The sequence below is a fragment of the Chenopodium album genome, chromosome 22, assembly GCF_948465745.1.
Source record: "Chenopodium album chromosome 22, dcCheAlbu1.1, whole genome shotgun sequence".
Lineage (NCBI taxonomy): Eukaryota > Viridiplantae > Streptophyta > Magnoliopsida > Caryophyllales > Amaranthaceae > Chenopodium > Chenopodium album.
The window spans coordinates 18,811,593-18,833,570 of NC_137855.1; the positions used below are offsets into that span (position 1 = coordinate 18,811,593).

Consider the following 21,978-nt stretch of genomic DNA (forward strand, 5'->3'; position numbering starts at 1 on the left):
ATCTCTCAAAGGGATGGCTAGTTCATTAATTTGGTTCTCAAGCATCTTTCCATGAGTAAATACGACCTCAACCATTTTGTTACAAGACAATGTGAATTCATTCAACTTCTCGAATTGAGCCATCATGAAATTCTCTAGCCTATTCAATTGGGATTGTTGAGCATAGAAATCATCACCATGGCTTTGAGTCATTAGAGTAATTTGGGGTGGGGTACCTCTTTGAACATCATTTTGAAAATCTCCCCTACTTTGATTACTCAAATTACCCCTACCATGATTTTGGCCGGAATTTTGATTATGGTTACCATAACCTTGGTTACGATCCCCATATTCTTGGCCATGGCTTTGATCATTACAACAAAAGTTATTATGGTTACCACAGAACTCTTGGGTTACATGGCTACCATAACCACTATTTTGGTTATAATTATCATAACTCCCATGATTGTGACAATTCCTACTCCCAACATTCTTTTGAGCATTAAATCTAGGTCCATGATCATTATTATCAACATAATTCACACGCACATTCTCATATCCATCACAAGGAACATTGGAGCAATTAGAAGCAATATGATCATTCTTTCCACATAAATCACAAACTAAGCATTCTCTTATCATGAAACAAGAAGCAAAAGGAGGGTTAGAGTAGGAAGATGTACCTCTCCCCTTAAATTGGGAGGGAAGAGTTTGAGCTTGTGAAGGGCTTCCAAGCTTGGTCTTGAAAGAAATCATCTCCTTTCCTTACTCCGAGACCAATGTGGACAAATTGTTGACGACATTAGATTGATCGATTGAGCCACTTGTGCTTGGCGATTCCCTCTCTACATCATGCCAATCCATGTAGTTCCTTACCACATCATCTATTACATCCACAACCTCTTCTTCCGTTTTGTTCATAATCGGCCCTCCGGCTCCGGCATCAAGGCTCGATCTACCTTGAGAGCTCAAACCACCATAGAAAATTTGTATGACTTGATAGGTTGGAATTCCGTGGTGAGGGCATTCCCTTTGGTAATCCTTGTACCTCTCCCATGCTTCGTAGAGATTCTCTCTAGGCAATTGCTTGAAACTTTGGATTAAGGCTCTAGCCTTCGCCGTCTTCTTTTGTGGGTAAAAGCGAGAAAAAAAAGCTTTTGTGACTTCATCCCACGTCCTAAGGGACCTTAGCTTTACCTCACTACTACAAAAAAGGTCTAAGGAATCATTTATAAAGAACCACATAACTCACTTATCCGGTTTCTTAGATAAAGAAACCAAAAATATGAGAAGTGTGGTTTCTTAGATTAAATATAAGAAACCACTCACTAACTATGTATGGTTTCTTATCTATAATGACTATTCCTAACTAAAAGATGAAAATAAAAGATACCATGATTGTATGTAATACGGTTTCTTATGTTAACTTTTTATTTTAAAAAAAAAAATAAAGAAAACAAATTGCACATGGTCCCCACGTTTAATCTAGGCCACAACTTCTACCCCTTTATTTTCCATCTAAAATACTGCAAACTCCCAAAAAACAAAAAAAAAAATCTTATTTTTACAGTAGTACTCGCACTCCATTGAAAACCCATTAGTGTTGCCGCCATTAACATCGCGCGCTTTCCCACCACCACGAATTCCGATCATCAGCCAATCTCAACCGGCGAGTGCTACTTATTCATCTCCATTTTCTAATTTGTTCAATTTCTGTGGGTTTTATTGGAGAATTTTTGTGTATTAACCCTAACAATCGTCCATCGAACTGCTCGGAAACACCACTTAGCCACCTTCACTGCGCTCTTCCACCCAGCCCGCATCTACTCGTCAAGTGTACGGAGTCAAATTGTGTTAGGTAATGTGTCGTCTTCTTTATTTATTTTTTTAGTTTTAATTATACAAATCAATTATGAATTTCGTACAAAATTGAATTTCGTATACAAAATTGAATTTCGTATATAATTGTGTTGTTAATTTTCTTGTAAAATTATATAATTATATATGATTAATGTTTGTATGTGTGCTAGATTATGAAGTTTAACTAGTATGCATCAATTACCTAAGTTGTCAAGTTATACTGAAGTTTTTCCTCTAATCAAGGTTTAGATAATAATCTCATAAATGATAATATACCCATTTAAAAAAATTCACTTAAAATAACACATTATTAAAGTAAATAAAATAAACAAGTTGTGAGTATAAGAAGAATGAAGCAGAAAAAAAAATAGTTCGACTTTGTTTATTGATGTTGCTCTGCTTATAACTCATAAATGAGAAGATTGCAATTACTTTTAAAAAAATAATTAAAAAAATAATAATTTGTATATTGAAACTAATGGATTGATGCACTAAGTTTTCTAGAGTAGTTAATAAGAGTGCCTTGTAAAGTGTTAATAAATGGCTATTCCTCTAAGTTACTTCTAATTGCTTGCTTATTTTCAAATGTATTTATATGTATTGTTATTTTATTTTACTTTATCTTGATTACATTAATTCGTAGAAATGGATCGAAGTTGGATATCAAATTCAAAACCGGGTGACCCACGTTATGAAGCTGGAATAAGGGATTTCATTAATTTTGTTGTTCAGAATGCTGGAAATTGTTCTAAGTTACCATGCCCTTGTTTCAAATGCCATAATTTTTTGTATAGATCAATAGATGATATTCTTGGTCATTTGTCTAAGAATTCTTTTGATAGAACATATACTCGTTGGACGTGGCATGGAGAGAGTTTGGAGGAAAATCCTACTAGTGATTTTAGAAATAATATTAATGAAGGGTTAAATTTTGATGAGGGTGATAGGTTAGGGGACATGATACGTGCAGCTCAAAATAAGTTTGATGACAATCCTGCCACATTTGAAGGGTTGTTAAAAGATTCTGAATTGCCCTTATACCCAGGTTGCAATAAGTACACAAAATTATCAGTTGTACTTAGATTATATAATTTGAAGGCTGGCCATGGATTAACTGATAAGAGTTTTACTGCAGTACTTGAATTAGTGAAAGACATGCTTCCGGATGAGAATGTCTTGCCAAGTGGTACCTATCAGGCTAAAAAAATATTGACTACGATGGGCTTGCCCTACGAGAAAATCCATGCTTGCCCTAATGATTGCATACTATATCGAAATGAGCATGAATCCTTAAAGAATTGCCCGGTATGTAATGCCTCACGATATAAGAAGAAAGAAGGCATCCCAGCCAAGATATTGTGGTATTTTCCTATAATTCCACAATTCAGACGTCTTTTTTCGAATGCAGAAGATGCTAAAAGATTAACATGGCATTGCAATGGTCGAAAGAAAGATGGGTTACTTAGACACCCAGCTGACTCCCCACAGTGGAAGTTTATAGATGGAAAATTTCCAGAATTTCGTAAAGAAAATCGAAACTTACACCTTGCATTGTCTACCAATGGTATGAATCCTTTTAGCTCCCTTAGTAGCATGCATAGTACATGGCCAGTAATTTTGGTTACTTATAACCTACCTCCTTCATTAATTATGAAAAGGAAGTACATGATGCTTTCTTTGCTAATTTCGGGGCCAAAGCAACCGGGAAATGATATTGATGTCTATTTGGCTCCCCTCATTGATGATTTGAAGTTGTTATGGGATAAAGGTGTAGAAGTATTTGATGCATATCGAAATGAAATGTTTAACCTGAAAGCTATGTTGTTTTGCACCATACAAGATTATCCTGCATACGGTAATCTTTCAGGGTATACAGTAAAGGGGGAAACACCTTGTCCCATATGTGAGGATAATTTGAAGGGAACATGGCTATCAACATCTAAAAAGATGGTCTACCCAAAAAATCGAAAATGTTTACCTACTGATCATCCATACCGCAAAAAGAGAAAAGCTTTTGATGGTGAACAAGAATTGGAAAGAAGGCCGATGGTATTAATTGGCATGGAGGTGTTTGAAAAGGTTAAAGACATTCAAATTACTTTTGGGAAGAAGCATAAATCTACACTTGTTAAGAAGGGATATAAGAAATGTTCTGAATTTTGGCGCTTGTCTTATTGAAATTCTTATTTGTGAGGCATTGCTTAGATGTGATGCATATTGAGAAAAATGTTTGTGATAGCTTGATTGGAACTCTTTTGGATGTCCGTAAGAAGACCAAAGATGGTGTTAATGCCAGAAATGACTTGAAAGAAATGGGGATTAGATGTGAACTTCATGTTGTCGACCGAAATTCTAAAACTTATCTTCCTCCCGCAGCTTATACACTTTCACGGAACGAGAAAAAATTGTTTTGTGAGTGTTTAGCTTCAGTGAAAGTTCCAGAGGGTTTTTCTTCTAATTTCAGCAACCTTGTTTCGATGGAGAATCTGAAACTTATAGGGATGAAGTCTCATGATTGCCATGTTCTGATGCAATATTTGTTACCCATTGCTATTCGATCAATTTTACCAAAAAATGTTCGAAATGCCATTATTCGATTGTGTTCTTTCTTCAATGCCATGTATGAAAAAGTCATCAACCCTAAGGACTTATATGATTGGGAAAATGAAATTGCAATCATTATTTGTCAATTAGAGATGTTCTTCCCCCCTTCGTTTTTTGATATTATGGTTCATTTGCCAATTCACTTAGTAAGAGAGATAAGGTATTGTGGGCCATCTTATTTGAGAGCGCAATGGGCATTTGAACGACAAATGAAAACATATAAGGGATATGTTAAGAACTTTCGTCGACCAGAAGCTTGTATTGCTGAAAGACTATTTTATGAAGATGCTGTTGAACATTGTAGTCAATACCTTGAAAATGCCAAGGTAATCGGGCTTCCTCTCTCTCGACATAGCGGAAGAATGGAAGGAAAAGGGATCATAGGTCGCAAAGAAATTGATTTGACTTATGAAGATTGGAATAAAGCTCACACATACATTTTGTTTAATGAGGAGGAAGTTGCACCATATATTGAGAAACACTTAGCTTACCTAGCTGCAAAGAATCGTAAGGCTAATCAAAAATCTTTACATAGTGAGCATAATAGATCTTTTAGTACTTGGTTGAAAGATCAAGTAATTATAGATCTTCAGAACTCAACACATTCTGTTTCTGATCGGGTTAGGACTTTAGCTCGAGGACCCAACTTTAGAGCATCCTTTTACTCTGGATACGTTTATAATGGTTGTACATTTTACACTAAAGACCAGGATGATATTAGTACTATGCAGAATAGTGGAGTAGCTGTTGAATCTGTAGCTATGCATTTTGCTAGTGCTAAAGATAATTGTCCAGCTTATGGTAAAATGTGGTATTATGGAGTCATTCACCAGATTATTGAGTTGCATTATACAGATTTTACAATACCAATTCTTGGGTGCAAATGGGTCGATAACAATAATGGAGTTGAATATGAAGATATAGGGTTTACTTTGGTTAATTTTGACAAACTTGGTCACGAAGACGATCCTTATATATTACTTAGTCAAGCGAGACAAGTGTTTTACATAGCAAATGCAATTGATAAGAAAAAGGCAGCAGTTATAAAGCCGAGGCCTCGACATGATATTGATGAAAGCGATGATTTCGATGATAATGATATGGAGTTGCAGGAATTCCCTGTTGCCAAGGTGGTACAAGTTGATGATGTCAGTGATGACTTTTGTGAGAATTCTTCAGCTTATGTACGCGAAGATCATGACGAAGGCATAGAAGTTGATGGAAATTATAAGGAGGGTACTTCTAGAAAGCGTCGTCGAAATAATTGACAGTAAATCACATACTTTTTGTAAGCAAATTACATACCTTTTTTTTTTGTTAGCTAATAGTTTGTATGAAGGGATCAAATGTGTTGTGAATGACCTATGATATTTCCTTTAATAGAATTATGTTGTCCTATAAATTTTTGCTTAATTATCTACCGATTTTTAAGAATTTCTTTCTTTTATTCTCATGTCGCTTTAAAAGTAACAACACTTGAAAAGTCTTATATATTATTTTACATCTTTACAGGATCATGACTAAAAGAGTACATGCTATATGTGAAGAGATTAATGAACATGAAGACGATTCTGATGCAGAACGAGATAGGCGTGAGGATGAGAGGGGGCGCACTGTACTTGCTGCTGTAGGAAAGGCTATTCAAAATGGAACCAAAATTCCTTTAGAGTGGGATCCAATTACCAAAATACCGTGCGGGGATCATAAAGATACCTTTTCCACATATGTTGGTGTAATTGCTCGGGAGCGAATATGTATCAGCTATAAAAGTTGGAAAGAAGTTCCTAAAGAAACCCAAGATGGAGTCTTTGACTTATAAAGGTAAATATCTATATATGTACCTAATTATTTTTTTTATTAAAAACTTAGTTAAAATTTGTGTCCAACAATAATGATAAATTTGTAAATGATGCAGAAAGGTTTTATAGTTTTAGAAGAGCGTAAAGTATGGATCATGAGGCAAGCAGATAATAGATGGAGAGCATTCAAGACAAGACTAAGAAAAAAATGGATGTACCATAAACAATCTGGAAGGTTAAGGAGTGGGGCACCTAGTTGGAAATATCCTTGGATAACACAAACAATTTGGGACAGATTTGTTACATGGAGTACTTCTGATGACTTCAAGGTATTTCTTTGTTGCCTTTTTTTTATTATTTTTATACAATCTATTTACATACAAGCAAAAGTTGTGAGCATATGCCTTTTTTTTATTATTATTATTATACAATCTATTTACATACAAGAAAAAGATGTGTGCATATGCCTTTTTTTTTTTTTTATACAACCTATTTACATACAAGAAAAAGATGTGTGCATATGCCTTTTTTTTATTATTTTTATACAATCTATTTACATAAAAGAAAAAGATGTGTGCATATTTTAACCATGAGCAATTATCATCCAAAGGTTCTGAGTGAAAATGGTCGAAAACGGTCAAAGCATAAGACATCAAGCTATCGAGGTGGCCGACTTGGGTATCAATATTACAGAGACGAGATAGTAAGTTTCAATATACACTTTTATTTTTTTTTCAATTGGTAAAGGTTGTGTGAGACTTAGTTAGGCAAAATAATTTTTGAATGTCATAACATTATTTATTTTACTGTTAGGCTAAAGAATTTTTGAGAAAAGGGAACCATGTCGATGAGGTGCCTCGACATGAAACCTGGTTGAGAGCTCACGCACATGTGAAAGATGGAATATACACTTTTAGTAATCCAATAGATGAAGTTACAGCAAATGCAATTGTAAGTGTTGTGTTGATTACTTGATAATTAGTTGGCTCTAAACTAGTTAGTTCATAACTGGTTGGCTTTGTTGATGTCAGAATGAATTGAAAGGTCAGGCTGAAAGAGGTGAAGTGGTTTTTCACAGTCGTCGTGATGATATTTTGGCAAGAGCACTAAAAAGCCGGAGCGTGGTGGACATGTCAGAGGTGTTGGGTCTGGAATCACAAACAAGCAATACTTTGGGTACAGCAAACCTACACCACCTAGCCATATGCATGCACAACTCACATCTATGCAGTCGCATATAGCGATGATTCAAAACCAACAAAATGTCTTTATGTCTTGTATGATGTCAATCCTAAACCCCGAGCAATTAAAGCAAATGAATCAATTTCAAACTACTATAGGTGGAGGTGGGTTTCTTGGCATTCCTAATGGACAGCATGGACAATTCAATGATCACGTGAATGGTAACTTCGGTGGTATCAACTACCAATCACAGATAATGAGAGTTGGTAGTCAGAGTACTACCCAAGGTACTAGTTTGGCTATGGCTAATTTGGAGCATACAAATGGTTTCTTTACCCAATTACTATCAGGTGATATTAATGGTCAGGTTAGACAAGTAATTTCAAGTCCTGAATTACCTTCATTTGAACATGAAGAGCAAGAAAAGGAGCCAGAACAAGCTGACCCTTATCATGTGTCTTGGTCCACTAAAGACAATGTCCCCTACAATGAACAACTAGATCAATCTCCACAACACAAGAACTCTGCTATTTCTTGGTCTGAAATAGACAATAATTTGCATATTAGTGACCTTCCTGAGGTATTATTGTTACTATTATTTCCACTTCTTTTCGTCAAGTTGCAATAACATAAATCTTTTTTTGTAAATGAATATAACTTTTATATGCCCGCTTTTTTATTCTTTGACTAAGTGTATGCCTTATTGCCTAAATGACAAGGGTATGCATGATTGTTGCTTGGCCATTGAAGATAACAAAGAAATCAAGATTGTGGCCACTGGACAAGTGTATATACCAGGGAAAAACCTAGCAGTCAAGAATCATTTTTTTGATGTGTCTACTGAAAATCGGCGAGTCTCCATAATTAATGACATTGAACCGACTGCACTACCTTCATGTCCTATTCAAGATTTCCTTTACATTTATGAAGCAAAGGAAACATTTGTTCCATGGCCGGCTCACTTGATTTTTCCAAAAAAAAAGGTATGAATATTTATGTGACTAATTATTTTAATTTGTCTTAATATCATTATATTTAACGTCATTACATGTATTGTGTATATAAATAGCTAGAACAAGAAAAAGAGGATACCTCTATCTTGCAATCTTCACCAAAACAAGCATCATCCGAAAAAGAGTATATCATTGATGATGCGGATCGAGCAAAGGTGAACTCAGGTTTGTTAGAAGTGTTTATGGGTAAAGCTATGGAATTGAGAAAGAAAGATGAAAATATCATAGTAACAATTCCAAATAGTGTGTTCAATAATGAGATGGATGTTAGACTTGATTTTTCTAAAATGCTTGATTGGTGCTTCCAAAAAGAAGTTGGAGCATCTCACATGTTGATTTTCATGAAGTAAGTGTATATAATTTTCAAATGTTTTTTTTTCTTTCTATTTTTTATGTCTCAAGTAAATTACCTTTTATTATTGTCATGTATAAAATAATTTTTTATATACTTATGTGTAGGTACTTAAGTGAAGTCTGTCAAAAGGAGAGTGTGGCAGGGATGTATGGATTTTGCGATGTTAATTTTGTTTCTCCGTTATCCCTAACAGTAGAAGAGGAGGTTCGCTCTGACTACTTGTGTAACATTTTTGGGTGCAATGGAGGCAAGAATATCAATCAACTATTTTTTGCACCGTTTTATGAAAAGTAGGTGATTTATACCTATGTTTTTATCATTCAAGAGAAAGTTTTTTAAATTAATTGCTAATATTTCCTACTGTTGTTTGTATGGAATCATATGAAAATGAATGAATATGCAGTTTTCATTGGACTTTAGCTGCGATAAGTCCGTGGAAAGGTACAGTGTTTTGGCTTGATTCAGCAGGACAAGATGACATTAGTGAATTTGCACAAAAGACCATAGCAGCGTATGTACATTTTATTATCTATTTTAGTTGTATTTTTATTTTATAACATTATCATTCTACATATGCCTAATATATATTTATGATTTAATAGGGGACTTACAAAATTTAGCGTAATTCATCGGAAGGATATCAAGAAACTAAAGAAGAATCCTGGAATTGCTTGGATTACCCCACATGTATGTAATTAACCACTTGTTGCTAATTGTGAATACCTTAAACTATGTGTTCAAAAGTGAATCTTAATTAATCACTAGAGAAACGCGGATATAAGTTAGAACCTAGATTTTTATCTTCTTGTTGTAGTGATACATTACATATCCTATCTAAACTATATTAGCTTTTTTAATTTGCCTAGAACTCAAACTTTGAGTAAAATGAAACGTAGTACACACCCAAACAATGAAAAATGTGTAAACTTAGGACCTTGTTGTATGATTACAATCGTTTACGTAACAATGAACAATTACATTTAACTTATTTGTATATTTATTTTTTTCTGTATTGTAGTGTCCTCGTCAACCTATAGGATCCAAAGTATGTGGATATTATGTATGTCGTTACATGCTAGAGACTATTGAAAGTAGAGGACAAGTAGTTCCACCGAAGGTAAATCCTTTCATACATTTAAAGCAACACTCTTAATTTACGTTTTGCAGATATAAATTCTAATCCTTGTTTTTTTGTAGTATTTTCCTCGAGTTCCTACCACTTATTCTGAAGAAATGATTGATGAGATACGAGACACTTGGGTTACTTATGTTTTGAAGCAAAAACAAGTCAACAATTACAAGTCTGGAGAAAATGGATCTTGATCACTGTTATCTTTGTTTTTAATTTGTGATTGACAAAACATGATTATTTTGTTGCTTGATATAATAGTTAGTACATACAATGCGTTTTTTAGTGGATAGTTTTGGTGGTTTGAATTTTTGAAGTTAGGTACTTATTAGATAAATGTTGTTAGTTTGGACGAATTGTAAAGCCACTGCATTGTTTTTATATTAAATGATTATATAATGCTTATTATTATGCCTACAGTACACTTTTGATGGATATACATTTTTTAGAAAATAAAGCATGCGCGGGAGGTTCATTTTATAATGAAGATATTTAATATTATTAATATATATATATATATATATATATATAATATTATTTGAAAAATATTAATTAAAAAAAAAAGAACAAAGAAACCATACATCTAATATTAAAGGTTTCCAACAACGACCTGAATCACCAGATAGTAAGAAATAAGAAACCAAATTAGTGAGAAATATGGTATCTTATCTCTTAATGTTAGACACCATAAATCTCAAAAATATGGTTTTTTATCATTTAACATTCACGAATCAAGAGCTCATTTAAGAAACCATATCTCTTAAAAGTATGGTTTCTTACCTCAATCTAACTAACCACACAAAAATTATGGTTTCTTATGCTAAGAGACCACTGAGATATAAACCATACATTTATTGGTCTCTTAGGCATATTTAGAATGGTTTCTTTGCACTTTTTTGTAGTAGTGCCTCCTTGTCCAACCACTCTAAAGCTCTTTCAATGAGAGAGAAGGGAAACAACTTGAGCCTTATATATTCTTGAGCAACTCCGGCTAGCATAATTGTATTACAATAATTCTCAAAATCCTTGAGATGGTTGAGAGGATTTTCACTTTTTGTGCCACCATATTGTTTTCTCTCAATCAAGGTCATCATAGCCGGTTTGATTTCAAAATCACCATCCGGAATCAATGATGGAGCAATCCCGCTCTCATACTTGTAAGCGCCTGATCGCGGGATTAAGTAGTGTCGTTGGTTCTACTAACCCTAATCAAATTAGAAATTTATAATCCTAAACTACCCTAATACGAGTATAGGGGTAAGTAAAGGGTCGAACCCAAAAGGACTAAGTGTATCAATCTATGCTAATTAGACTACTAGGAAAGCTTGTGAGGTAAAGAGAGGTTAAACTAAACACAACTAAGGACAAATAACTAAAACTAGGGAAGGTGGAATCCAATTACATCAATGCATTCAATAACATCATACAATTAGATGAAAATGACCTTGATTAGGAACGATTAACACATTTAACTCACTCTCGCACAATTAAGCATGTTAATTATCCTACTAAACTAATTCACTCTCGTGCAACTAGCCTAGCAAAGGTATGGAAGAATTTAGGGCTCTCAACCAACTCACTCTCGCGCAATTGATTGAAAATACAATTAAGAACATAGAATCAATTAGCTAGAAAGATTCTAATCCATAAAAGCATCATCCATACACAATAATCAAGAAACAATTCAATACTAATCACAATCAATCATTCAATTTATTAACATAACCTTCATCCATTTCCCTAGAACAAGACCTAAGCTAACATAACGAACAAAAACAAGGAAAACAAGGTAAAATAAGAATAAAAGCAATAATCAAACAACTAACCTAATTAATCTACTCAAATAACAAATAAATAAGCAAAAACAATAATAAATAAAAGCAAATAAAGGTGAGAGAAAGTTAGGAAGACTCATTGAATTTATGAGAGGAAAAATCCACAAATTTGCTTCTTCAAAATCCAAAAACTCCATGAAAAATCCAAACTTTCTCTCTCTAAACTACTCCTAAACTAGAGAGAGATACTCCTAATCTAACCCTAAGAGAGAGAAAATAAAATAGCTAAACTACTCTAAAACTAATCTAGGGTAAATTAATGTTGATTCAAAGTTGTGTGAGAATAACCCCAAAGGGGTATTTATAATACAAGGCTAAAAAAAATAAAAGAAAAGAAAAGAAAAGAAATAAAACTAATAAAAACAATAAAATAACTAAACTAAATAAAACAAAAGAAAATAAAAAGGAAAAAGAAAAATAAAAAGGGCAAAACAAGTAGAAACCCACGAAAAACAATCAGACTCCCCAACTCCTCTTCCTTTCGATCTTGGCTGCTCTCAATCAATCATCACCGCATCAGCCCAAACAACCATCATCACCACCGTTCATCAACATCATCATCATCTAGCATCACGAAATTCTCGGCCTTTGGATTAGTTGAAGGAATCGTGGCCGTTGAAGCTCATTAATTCCGTACAGCATCACATGAAAGATCGGAGCGGCCGCGCATACCCTTAGGAGCGGACGCTCATTACTTCTGCCTCGAATTGAAGAAATTAGAATGAAAATGGAGCGTCCGCTTTGAATCTTAGAGCGTCCGCTATGAAGGGTCATCGATTTGAGGCTCAATTGGACATGGGTTGCTGCGATTTTTGGCCGCTGCTGTGTCGGCTTTAATTGGTGGCTAACGGTGGTTCCGGGTGATGGTGATTGGAGGAGTTTTGGTGGTGTATTGGTTGTTGGATTTGCGTGGTTGCTGCTGCTGGTGGTGATTTCTGCAGGTGGGTGATGGTGGCAGAGTTGAGGTGTGGGATTGATGGCTGGTTTGGGCTGTGGTGGTGTAGTGCTGGTGGGAGCAGGGGATTGTGGTAGGTGGTTTGTTGGTTGCGTGGTGTGTTTGTTGTTGTAGCTGTTGGTGTTGAAGATGTTGCGGGGTGAAGCAGGGAGCAGCAGGGGAAGGTGAGTGGTGCGTGTGTGCGTGGGCTTGTGGTGGAGGATAAGGTAAGGTGTGGTGATGGATAAGGGGCAGCAGGGGTTGAACAGGGACATTGTGCATTTGCCTCGAACCTCGGACCCCGAACACAATTTGAACTTGAAACCTGGAACACCTACAACCAAAACACGAGGGTATAATCACGAGACAAAATAAAATAAAATAAAAATAAAATAAAATAAAATAAACTTAAAAATAAAATCAAAAGAAATATAATAAAATAAAGTAAAACAAAAATGAAAATAAAATAAAATAAGAAAATAAAAGAAACTAGGAACTTATTAAATAACAAGAACTGAAACTTAAAATAAAAACAAAGAAAATAAGATAATTTAAATAAATTAAGAAAATAAACTAAAAACTATTAAAAACTACTAAAATACTCGAAATAAAGATAAAAGACGAGATTAAATGAACAAAAGAAATAAAGGACAAAAGGGGTTAAATTATTGGAAAAATAAGCCGAGAAACGACTCGATAAACACCCTAAAAGTGACATAAAAGTCACTTATCAGCGCCCGAAGAGCCTAACTCCTTCAATGTCACTCTATGAGCTTCTCCCATGTTCACTTGCACACAATCTCAAACGAAATTATTAGTAACACGGCTACAAGTGTAGCCTAAACGAAAATCTTTTTGTGTTTTTGAATTAAGTGGAATAGACTCAACAACAATGTACAATCACGACACCATTCCCCGGCAAAGGCGCTATTTTGATCGAGGGTTGAAGCTAGGTCGTTGAGGCTAACCCCTACCCAAGGTCAAACAAAATTTATAAACACTTAACCAACCCTATACTAGTATATGGTAAGTCAAGGGTCGAACCAAAAAGAATAGTGGGCTATTGTCTATTGTCTATAGTCAAGTTATCCCGAAGTCTAGAGATAGGGTGTGAATTCTATACTAGGACAAACACGGCAAATAAACGAGAAGAAATCAAATGTAATAAGCACTAGGGCTAGGATCCACATATAGTCATAATGGAATCAACTAATTGGGAGGTCAAATTGGCTAAGTCAAGCAATGTGAGGGAAGATCAATCATGCAACCAATAGAGCATATCAAGCTATTCTCCTAGAGGTCTAACTAGCATCAACTACAATAAACTCTAGCCAGGAAACATCACAAGACACCTCAATCATGTAAATGCAAGCCACAAATCAATGGTCCCTATCAATGTGAACTTACAATGCAATCTAGTGCAACAATCAAAGTTAGCTACTCTTTAATTAATGACACACATGCACATGATCATAAACCAAATTTAATCACATCATCAACTCCATCAATTTTCCCCAATTAGCATTAATCCATTACTCATACATGCTTCACCATTACTCTAGCAATCTAACTACTCACAATCCATAGAAATCAAGATCAAAACAAAGCTAAACAACAAATTCATCATGATCAAATTGAACAAGCTATAATCAAATCACAAATCAATCAAACTTCAATCAAACTTGAACATTCAACAAAACAATTGAAATCAAGCTAAAGATCAAACTAAAGATTGAATTAAAGAAAAGAAAATCTTACAATCTTGATCAAAGATCAAAGAAATTAAAGAAAGCTTCAATCATCAACAATCCACCATGAATTTCTCTCACTAAAACCTAGAGTTTCTCTCTCTAAAAATCTCTCTAATATGATCAAAAACTAATTCTAATTCTATTCTAATTTTCTCTCTCTAAAAATAGAAGGAAAGTATATACATAGGAAAGATACAAAAGAAGAAGTAGTTAAATCGTCCCAAAAGAAACCCTAGAAGGTGCGGTCGCATCAAGGAAGAGGCGCGGCCGCGAGAAAATGTGTACGGAATAGGGGCAGGAGGAGGTGTGCTCGCACCACCCTCGTGCGCGCCCACACCTGGCAGTAGGGCACTTCCCCTCTTTATTCGTCCTAGCTCATCCTCGTGCGCTCGTCTTGGTGATGATGATGAACACTAAGGTAGGCGGTCTTGAAATGGATATTTTGGTGGGTTCATGGCAAAGATGAGGCCCCCACCGCATGCGTGCACCGATCTCTTGACTTGCACCTTGCGTTCCTTCAAACTTGAAGCTCCAAAAGACAAACATGGGGCATCTAAATTGATGATAAATATGAGAGGAAGGCTCGGGAATCCTTGGAAACATGAATATAACCTGAAAACAAACGAAAACAAAAAAATAAAAGGGAAAAAGAACAAATAAACAAAGAAATGCACAAAACAAGGAAACTAACTACGGAAAGAACAAACTAACAAAATAAAGAACAAAACTAAGAAAAACTAAGGAAAAGAGATGAAAATCATCCTAAAAGAGGCCAAATGAGTGCCATAAATGACACTCATCAGTCAAGGACAGACGACCAACTCTACATCCCAAGGAGAAGGCAGCTGCAACACTTGACTGGACCAAGATCCTTATACCGAAGGGTCCGCAGAGGGACACCAGGCAGGATCACCTGGGTGCCAGCAAAAAATTAGCCTCCGACGCTCGGCACCTCATTGACCGAAGGAGAAACCAGTTGCTCTCCGAGTCAGCCTCCACCTCGAGCTTTCTAGACAGATTCAAAGAAACTTCTGTAAGGTACTCAATGTACTTACATGAGAGCCATACAGTCAGATGATGATCGGGTCTGCCCCATATGCGCCCCAGGCGCTATATGGCCAATATGGCCTTCAAATCATGCAGTCAGCCCCCTTCGAGGTTAGGCGGCATACAACAGCGTCCAGCCTCTAAACTGGAAGCTTCGTCTACTTAGACTTGGTAAACAACCTTCTGCGTTCACCAAGATTATAACCGAGGCAGCTTAGCCGGCCAAGGTTAAGAATGTGTTGGTAGGTACTTATGATGGTACCTCCAACTTGGAGGACCACCTTATGGCATACACCAATCTCATGTATCTACAGGGGTTGGATGATGTCCCTTGGTGTCGATGTTTCCCGGCAACATTGAAGGGCATTGCCAAGAGTCTAAACCATACGTCCCCAAGTACGAGTTTAACAAGGACTGCAACTCCATCCTCATGGAGATCAAGGACCAACTGTCTCTTGAGAAGCCGAATCCCATGAAGAGTTCCATTCAATCAAGGAACAAAAATAAATTCTGCCAATACCATGAGGAAGTTGGCCATGACACCAACGATTGCTTCAGCCTTCAACGGGCGTTGGACCGTCTGGTTGACAAGGGGATGCTAAAGCCCTATATTTCCAAGTCCAAAGGTACTAATAAGAAGTTACAAGGGTAGTCGTCTATGACTCCCCAGCCTAGTAGTAGCTCGGACACCGACAAGGAGCCGGTCTACACCATAGCAGGCAGGTTCTCTTGTGGTGGCCCTACCATCCGGGGCATTAAGAGCCATCTTCGAAAGATGGAGAAGGATGATGATGAACAAGCGCCTGCTAGCTCCACCTTCCTAGACGTTCTGATAACTGAGAAGGACGACACCTGGTCATCAAGTTCTTGGTAGTTGAGGAGCTGACCGCCCATAACATCATTTTAGGACATCCAACTCTCAACGAGGCCAAGGCGGTAATCATTCCTTCCCTTATGCTGATCAAGTATGAGAAGGATGACGGTTCTGTTGGCTCCCTGAATGGGGATCAGAAGACGGCCCGGGAGTGTTATCTCTCAGCCGTCAAGTCCATTTTTGCCTCAGACGACCAAGGACGGGAGCCTATAGACCTTGACAATGTCAAGGACGTCAAACCAGCCCCACCAAAAGCCGAAAAGAAAAGAAAAGCTGCTCAGCTGGTGGAGGTGAAGAAAGAGAAAAAATAGCAATCACTGACCGGTGAACGGTCAGATGAGCTCCGTCCCCAGCCAGCTGGTGAACATTTTGATATACCTCTAGATGACAGCCATCCAGAGCTTATTGTTAAGGTGGGGACGGTTGCTTATGTTAAGTTCGGTGCAGACTTGCACCTTCTGCTGAAAGAATTCAAAGACATTTTTGCCTTAAAAGTGGAAGATATGCCAGGCGTTAGCCCGGAACTCGCTGTCCACAAACTCGCTATGGATCCAAAATAGAAGCCCATCCGGCAAAGAAAAGAAATCACGACGAAGAAAGAAGTCAGGCGACAACTTCTGAAGTCAAAAAGCTGCTAGATGCTTGGTTCATTCGGCCATGTAATTTACTCGACTGGGTGGAAAATGTTGTTCTTGTAAAGAAGCCGAATGGTACCTAGCGTATGTGTGTTGATTACACATACCTCAACAAGGCATATCCGAGGGATAATTACCCACTTCCAAATATCGACAGCCTAGTCGATTCTACAGCCGGTCATGCCCTGATGAATTTTATGGATGCCTATTCCGTCTTCCATCAGATACCCCTGTGGAAAAAAGATCAAGAGAAGACTGCCTTCGTCACTGATCAAGGGCTATTCTGTTATACTGTGATGTCGTTTGGCTTGTACAATGCGCCAGCTACTTTCCAGCGGATGATTAATACAGTCTTCATTTATCAAATTGGGAGGAATATAGAAGCGTACATTGATGATATGGTAGTCAAATCCAAGCAGCAGACAGATCACCTTGCTGATCTACGAGAAGCCTTCACCACACTCAGGCGACATAAGGTCATTTTGAATTCTAAGAAATGCGTCTTTGGTGTTGAGTCTAGGAAGTTTCTCGGGTTCATGATTGATCAAAGCGGGATTAGAGGCTAACCCCGAGAAGATACAGGCGGTGATTGCCATGAAGTCACCTCGCACTGTCAAGGAAGTTCCGAGACTAACCAGTTTCCTAGCAGCATAGGGAAGATTCCTTAGCCGGTCAGGTGACAAATGCCTTTACTTCTTCCAAACAATCAGGAAGAAGACTAGATTTTAATGGGGGGATGCTGCTGAGATGACCTTTTAGAAATTAAAAGAACACTTGCTCTCTTTGCCTAGGCTTGTTAGCCCTTTTCCTAAAGAGACACTGTACATGTACCTAGCTGTCTCAGACCATGCCCTCAGTGTTGTTCACCTTGCTGAGAGAGTCAGCATCCAGCTCTCGGTCTATTTCATTTGCCATGTGTTTAAAAATACTTAACTCAGGTACCCTATGGTTGAAAATTTTGGTCTTGCTCTCTATATGGCATTCAAGAAGTTAAAGCCTTATTTCTTGGCACATCCGGTGGTAATATACACCGACCATCCCCTCAAGCGGCGAATGTCCACCTTGGAGTCATCTGGAAGAATGTTGAAATGGGCTATTGAAACAAAAAGCCTTGAAATCACTTACGAACCAAGAAAGCCAGTGAAAAGTCAGGCATTTGCTGATTTCATTGTTGAAATGACTCGACCGGTTCCTCCGGATAATCTCAATCAGGTTTGGAAAGTGTTTGCAGATGGGAGCTCTACGAAGCACGACTGTGGTGCAGGCGTTATCTATGAGTCTCTAGAAGGAGACAAATTCGAGTATGCACTACGGTTCAAGTTCCAGGCCTCAAACAATGAGGCGGAATATGAAGCCCTACTAGCCGAAATCCGCATGTGTAGGGCAGCAGGGGCAACAAAGATTGACGCCTACTCTAATTCACGATTGGTCGTAAGCTAGTACCAGGGTGTGTATGAAGCAACCTATCCGGCTATGATCAAATATCTTCAGGAAATCAAAGAAGAGGCTGGAACAATTGAAGAATTTCGTCTGAGTCAAGTGCCCAGGTCAGACAACAACCAGGCGGATGCCTTGTCCTAATGTGATACTCCAGGGCAGTCTTTTGGGAAGTTCTTGAAAAAAGAATTATATACACTAGGTGAAAAAAGAAGATTGGCACCGCCCTAAGGCCACCGGTTTTAAAAAACCGGTAGGGAAAATATGGAGAAAAATAGGCGGGATTTTGAGGAGTGGTTTCCACCGGTTTAAAACAAACCGGTGGGAAAACCATTATTCCCACCGGTTTGAACCGGTGGCATTTTATTAAAAAAAAAAAAAAAAACTCTAACCTTACCCTGCTACCCTCATTCACACACTCACCAGCCTCCCTCCTCCTCACTCCTTCTCTCTCCTGTTCTCTCCTCGATCTCCCTCTTTCGATCTTCCTGCTCTCCCCTCTCTCGTTCTTCCTGCTATCTCCTCTCCCTCTCTCGATCTCCTGCTCTTTCGTCTCACCACCACCACCATCACCACCGCCGTCCTCTTATCTCTTCTCTCCCTCGCCTCTCTTCTTTCCCTCGTCTCATCTCGTCTCACCACCACAACCACCACTAACCACCGCTGCCACCAATTCCGACATCAACAACAACACCCTCGCTTAGTGCATGTAATATTTCTGGGTTTAATTATTCGAGGTTAGGGTTTCCGGGTTTAATTATTTTTGTTTAATGCCTTGATTTTTTTGGGTTTGATTGTTGTAATATTGTTCAGAATTGATGGGTTTATTTGATTTTGGAATTTTCTGGCATTATTTTGAAATTTTAATTCGAATTTTTTTATTTTAATCTATTTTGGAATTTCTGGGGGTTGATTTTGATCGATTTTAATTTGATTTTTTTTTTATATTAATCGATTTGAATTCAATTAAAATTCTGGGTTTCTGATTTCCGAGTTCTTGAACATAAATTTCTGGGTTTTTTCCTGGGTTTTTGTTTTTATTTTTCTGGGTTTTTTTAACTGATTTTATTCAATTTAAGGCTACATGCAGATCAATTTATTTATTTTTGTTTTAATTGGTGCAGGTATAATTATTTAGATCTTAAATCGAAGAATCAAGTCGAAGAATATTGATTTAGATTGTAATTTTTTTTTATTAATATTGTAATTTTTTTTTATTTTTATGTTGTAATTGATCGATTTTTTTGTTTTTTTTTTGAAGGAAATAATTGATCGATTTTATCGATCTATACTGTAAATTTTTTGGATTATATATTGTAAATTTTCGATTATATTTATTGATATCGTTTGATTTTTATTTTGATGTTCTAATTTTATGATATTTCTTTTTGAAAAAGGCAAATAATAATAATAATAATAATAATAATAATAATAATAATAATAATAATAATAATAATAATAATAATAATAATGTACATTGCCACCAGTTAACTGGTGGCATTTATATGTAATACAAAAAAAAGCGGGAATTGTTTTTGACACCGGTTAACCGGTGGCAATACTTGATTTTGCCACCGATTTTGAACGGGTGGCTTTTTCAACTGAGTATTGCCACCCCCCAAATGACCACCAGTTCAAAATCCTAGCATAGGGGGGTTTTGAACTGGTGGGGAATTGCTTTTTTCTACTAGTGATATGAAGAGCCCATTGGAATTCTAGACCGGAGCTCTACCTGGATGGACGACATTCGGGCATACCTAACAGACGGGACGCTCCCTGATTAACCACAGGAGGCAGCCGTCATGAAGAATAGAGCTGCAACCTTCGAGATGAGAAATGGAGAGCTCTTTAAGGCAGGTTTTCCAAAACCCCTTCTGAAGTGTGTTACCCTAGAAAAAGGGAAGGAATTTCTCGAAGAATTTCACACGGGATATTGCGCCTCTCAAATAGTCGGCAAATCCTTAGTTGTCAGAGCAAGGCTGCATGGTTATTTCTGGCCCACCCTTGAGTCAGACGCCTAGGAGATGGTGAAAAAATGTGACAAGTGCCGAAAATTCGGCAAACTCATTCATCATCCGGCTATTGACCTAACGGCCATCCACAACCCAGTCCCATTTTCTAAATGGGGCATGGACATTTTATGTCCTTATACGCATGCTCCAGGCGAAAGCGCTATATTCTTGTGGTTGTGGACTACTTCAACAAGTGGGCGGAGGCGGAGGCGGTAAAGAACATCAAGACAAATTGAAAGAGCCAGTGGTTTATGGGCAGAAGAATTTTTTTATATCATATTGGTCATCTGGACAACTGCAAAAAGGGCAACCGGTGAAACCCCATTTCTCAAGGCATACGGTGCTGAAGCCGTCTTGCCAATCAAACATCACGAGTCGACTCTCAGGGTCATGCTTAATGATAAAGAGGCAAATTGGGAGGCCATGCGGCTGGCATTGGACTCACTCCCGAAAAGCAGGAACAATGCTGCCTTGTGTCCTGAGATATACCGTCTGAGAATGACGAGAATCTACAACAAGAAAGTGCTCAAGCGCCCTTTGAAAGTTGGCGACTTTGTGTTGGAGGCAACCGGTAGGGCCAATGAGCTTGGAAAGCTAACTCCTAATTCGGAAGGCCCCTACCGAATCTATAATGAAGTTAGGGATGACACCTACCGCTTGGAAACTCCAGACGGCAGACGCCTGCCTAGAACTTCGAATGTAAATAATTTAGAAAAGTATTACTTATGAGAATTGTAAATTTTTTGTAAACAAGAAGTCTGTTAATGAAAAATTGCTTTTTATTCAATTTTATTACTGTTATTGTTATTTGGTTTTACGCCGTCTGGGCAATGCACAGACGACGGACCATTCACATTTGTTAAAAAGATAAGTTTGAAACTTAGTAGAAAATAAGCTAAGCACAAAAAGGCTTAGTGGCTACACAACGGTCCTGACTAAGACATGAGGTCTATGGCCCCATAGTTGCTTATTTTATAAAATCGCTTGTTTCAATACGGAACTTGGCGTCCGGTTACACTCCTCCGGGTGCAATCATCGCAGAGAAGACTCTATCGTTTTCTCTACGTACGCATCCATACGGCAAAGATTGAACGACCTAATTGGTCAACTCATAGCCTTCTGACCAGAATAATCTAGGGAACGGCCGAGTATGTGAGAAACCAGATGTAGTAGAACATCATCCGGCTATCAACTGAAGTTCCTACTTAGATTATTTATCAACAGGTTTCCCTAATGGGGCAAATGAGCTTAGTGTAATGGCTATGCAACCACCCCAGACGGTAAATTACCGCCTGGGTAAGAGGCTGGAACGCCTGTTTCAATGGCCGGCTGTGCACTTGGTTTGGGGTAATCACCATTGTGATTGATTGGCTTACAAACATCTCATACTCCTCAAAGTATCAAACGTTTCTAAGCCGATCAATCAATCTAAGAGGAAACCAACCACACAGCCGCCCAGGCGCAAGGACAGCCGGATTATACCTACCGCATGCTTTTGATAAGTTAGGCAAAATATCAAGTATATATATGTA

General features: G+C 37.4%; 2 protein-coding genes and 1 non-coding gene across 3 annotated transcripts; all 3 read left to right on the forward strand.

Annotated features, from left to right (window-relative positions):
* The first annotated feature begins 988 nt into the window (after positions 1-988).
* LOC145606454 (small nucleolar RNA R71) lies at positions 989-1,094 on the forward strand. Its single transcript, XR_014105323.1, has one exon. It is a non-coding gene; the product is annotated as a small nucleolar RNA R71 (small nucleolar RNA).
* A 5,287-nt stretch (positions 1,095-6,381) lies between these two features.
* LOC145603422 (uncharacterized) lies at positions 6,382-7,795 on the forward strand. The gene is made up of 4 exons (XM_081659314.1): positions 6,382-6,571; positions 6,853-6,945; positions 7,056-7,193; positions 7,274-7,795. Exons 1-4 carry the CDS (start codon positions 6,398-6,400, stop codon positions 7,481-7,483), a joined length of 615 nt encoding a protein of 204 aa, XP_081515440.1. The 5' UTR covers positions 6,382-6,397; the 3' UTR covers positions 7,484-7,795.
* An 809-nt stretch (positions 7,796-8,604) lies between these two features.
* On the forward strand, positions 8,605-10,161 carry LOC145606337 (uncharacterized). Its single transcript, XM_081662349.1, has 6 exons — positions 8,605-8,783; positions 8,897-9,082; positions 9,196-9,303; positions 9,395-9,479; positions 9,811-9,909; positions 9,990-10,161. The coding sequence occupies exons 1-6, from the start codon at positions 8,620-8,622 to the stop codon at positions 10,113-10,115; spliced, it is 768 nt and encodes a 255-aa protein (XP_081518475.1). The 5' UTR covers positions 8,605-8,619; the 3' UTR covers positions 10,116-10,161.
* The last annotated feature ends 11,817 nt before the right edge of the window (positions 10,162-21,978 follow it).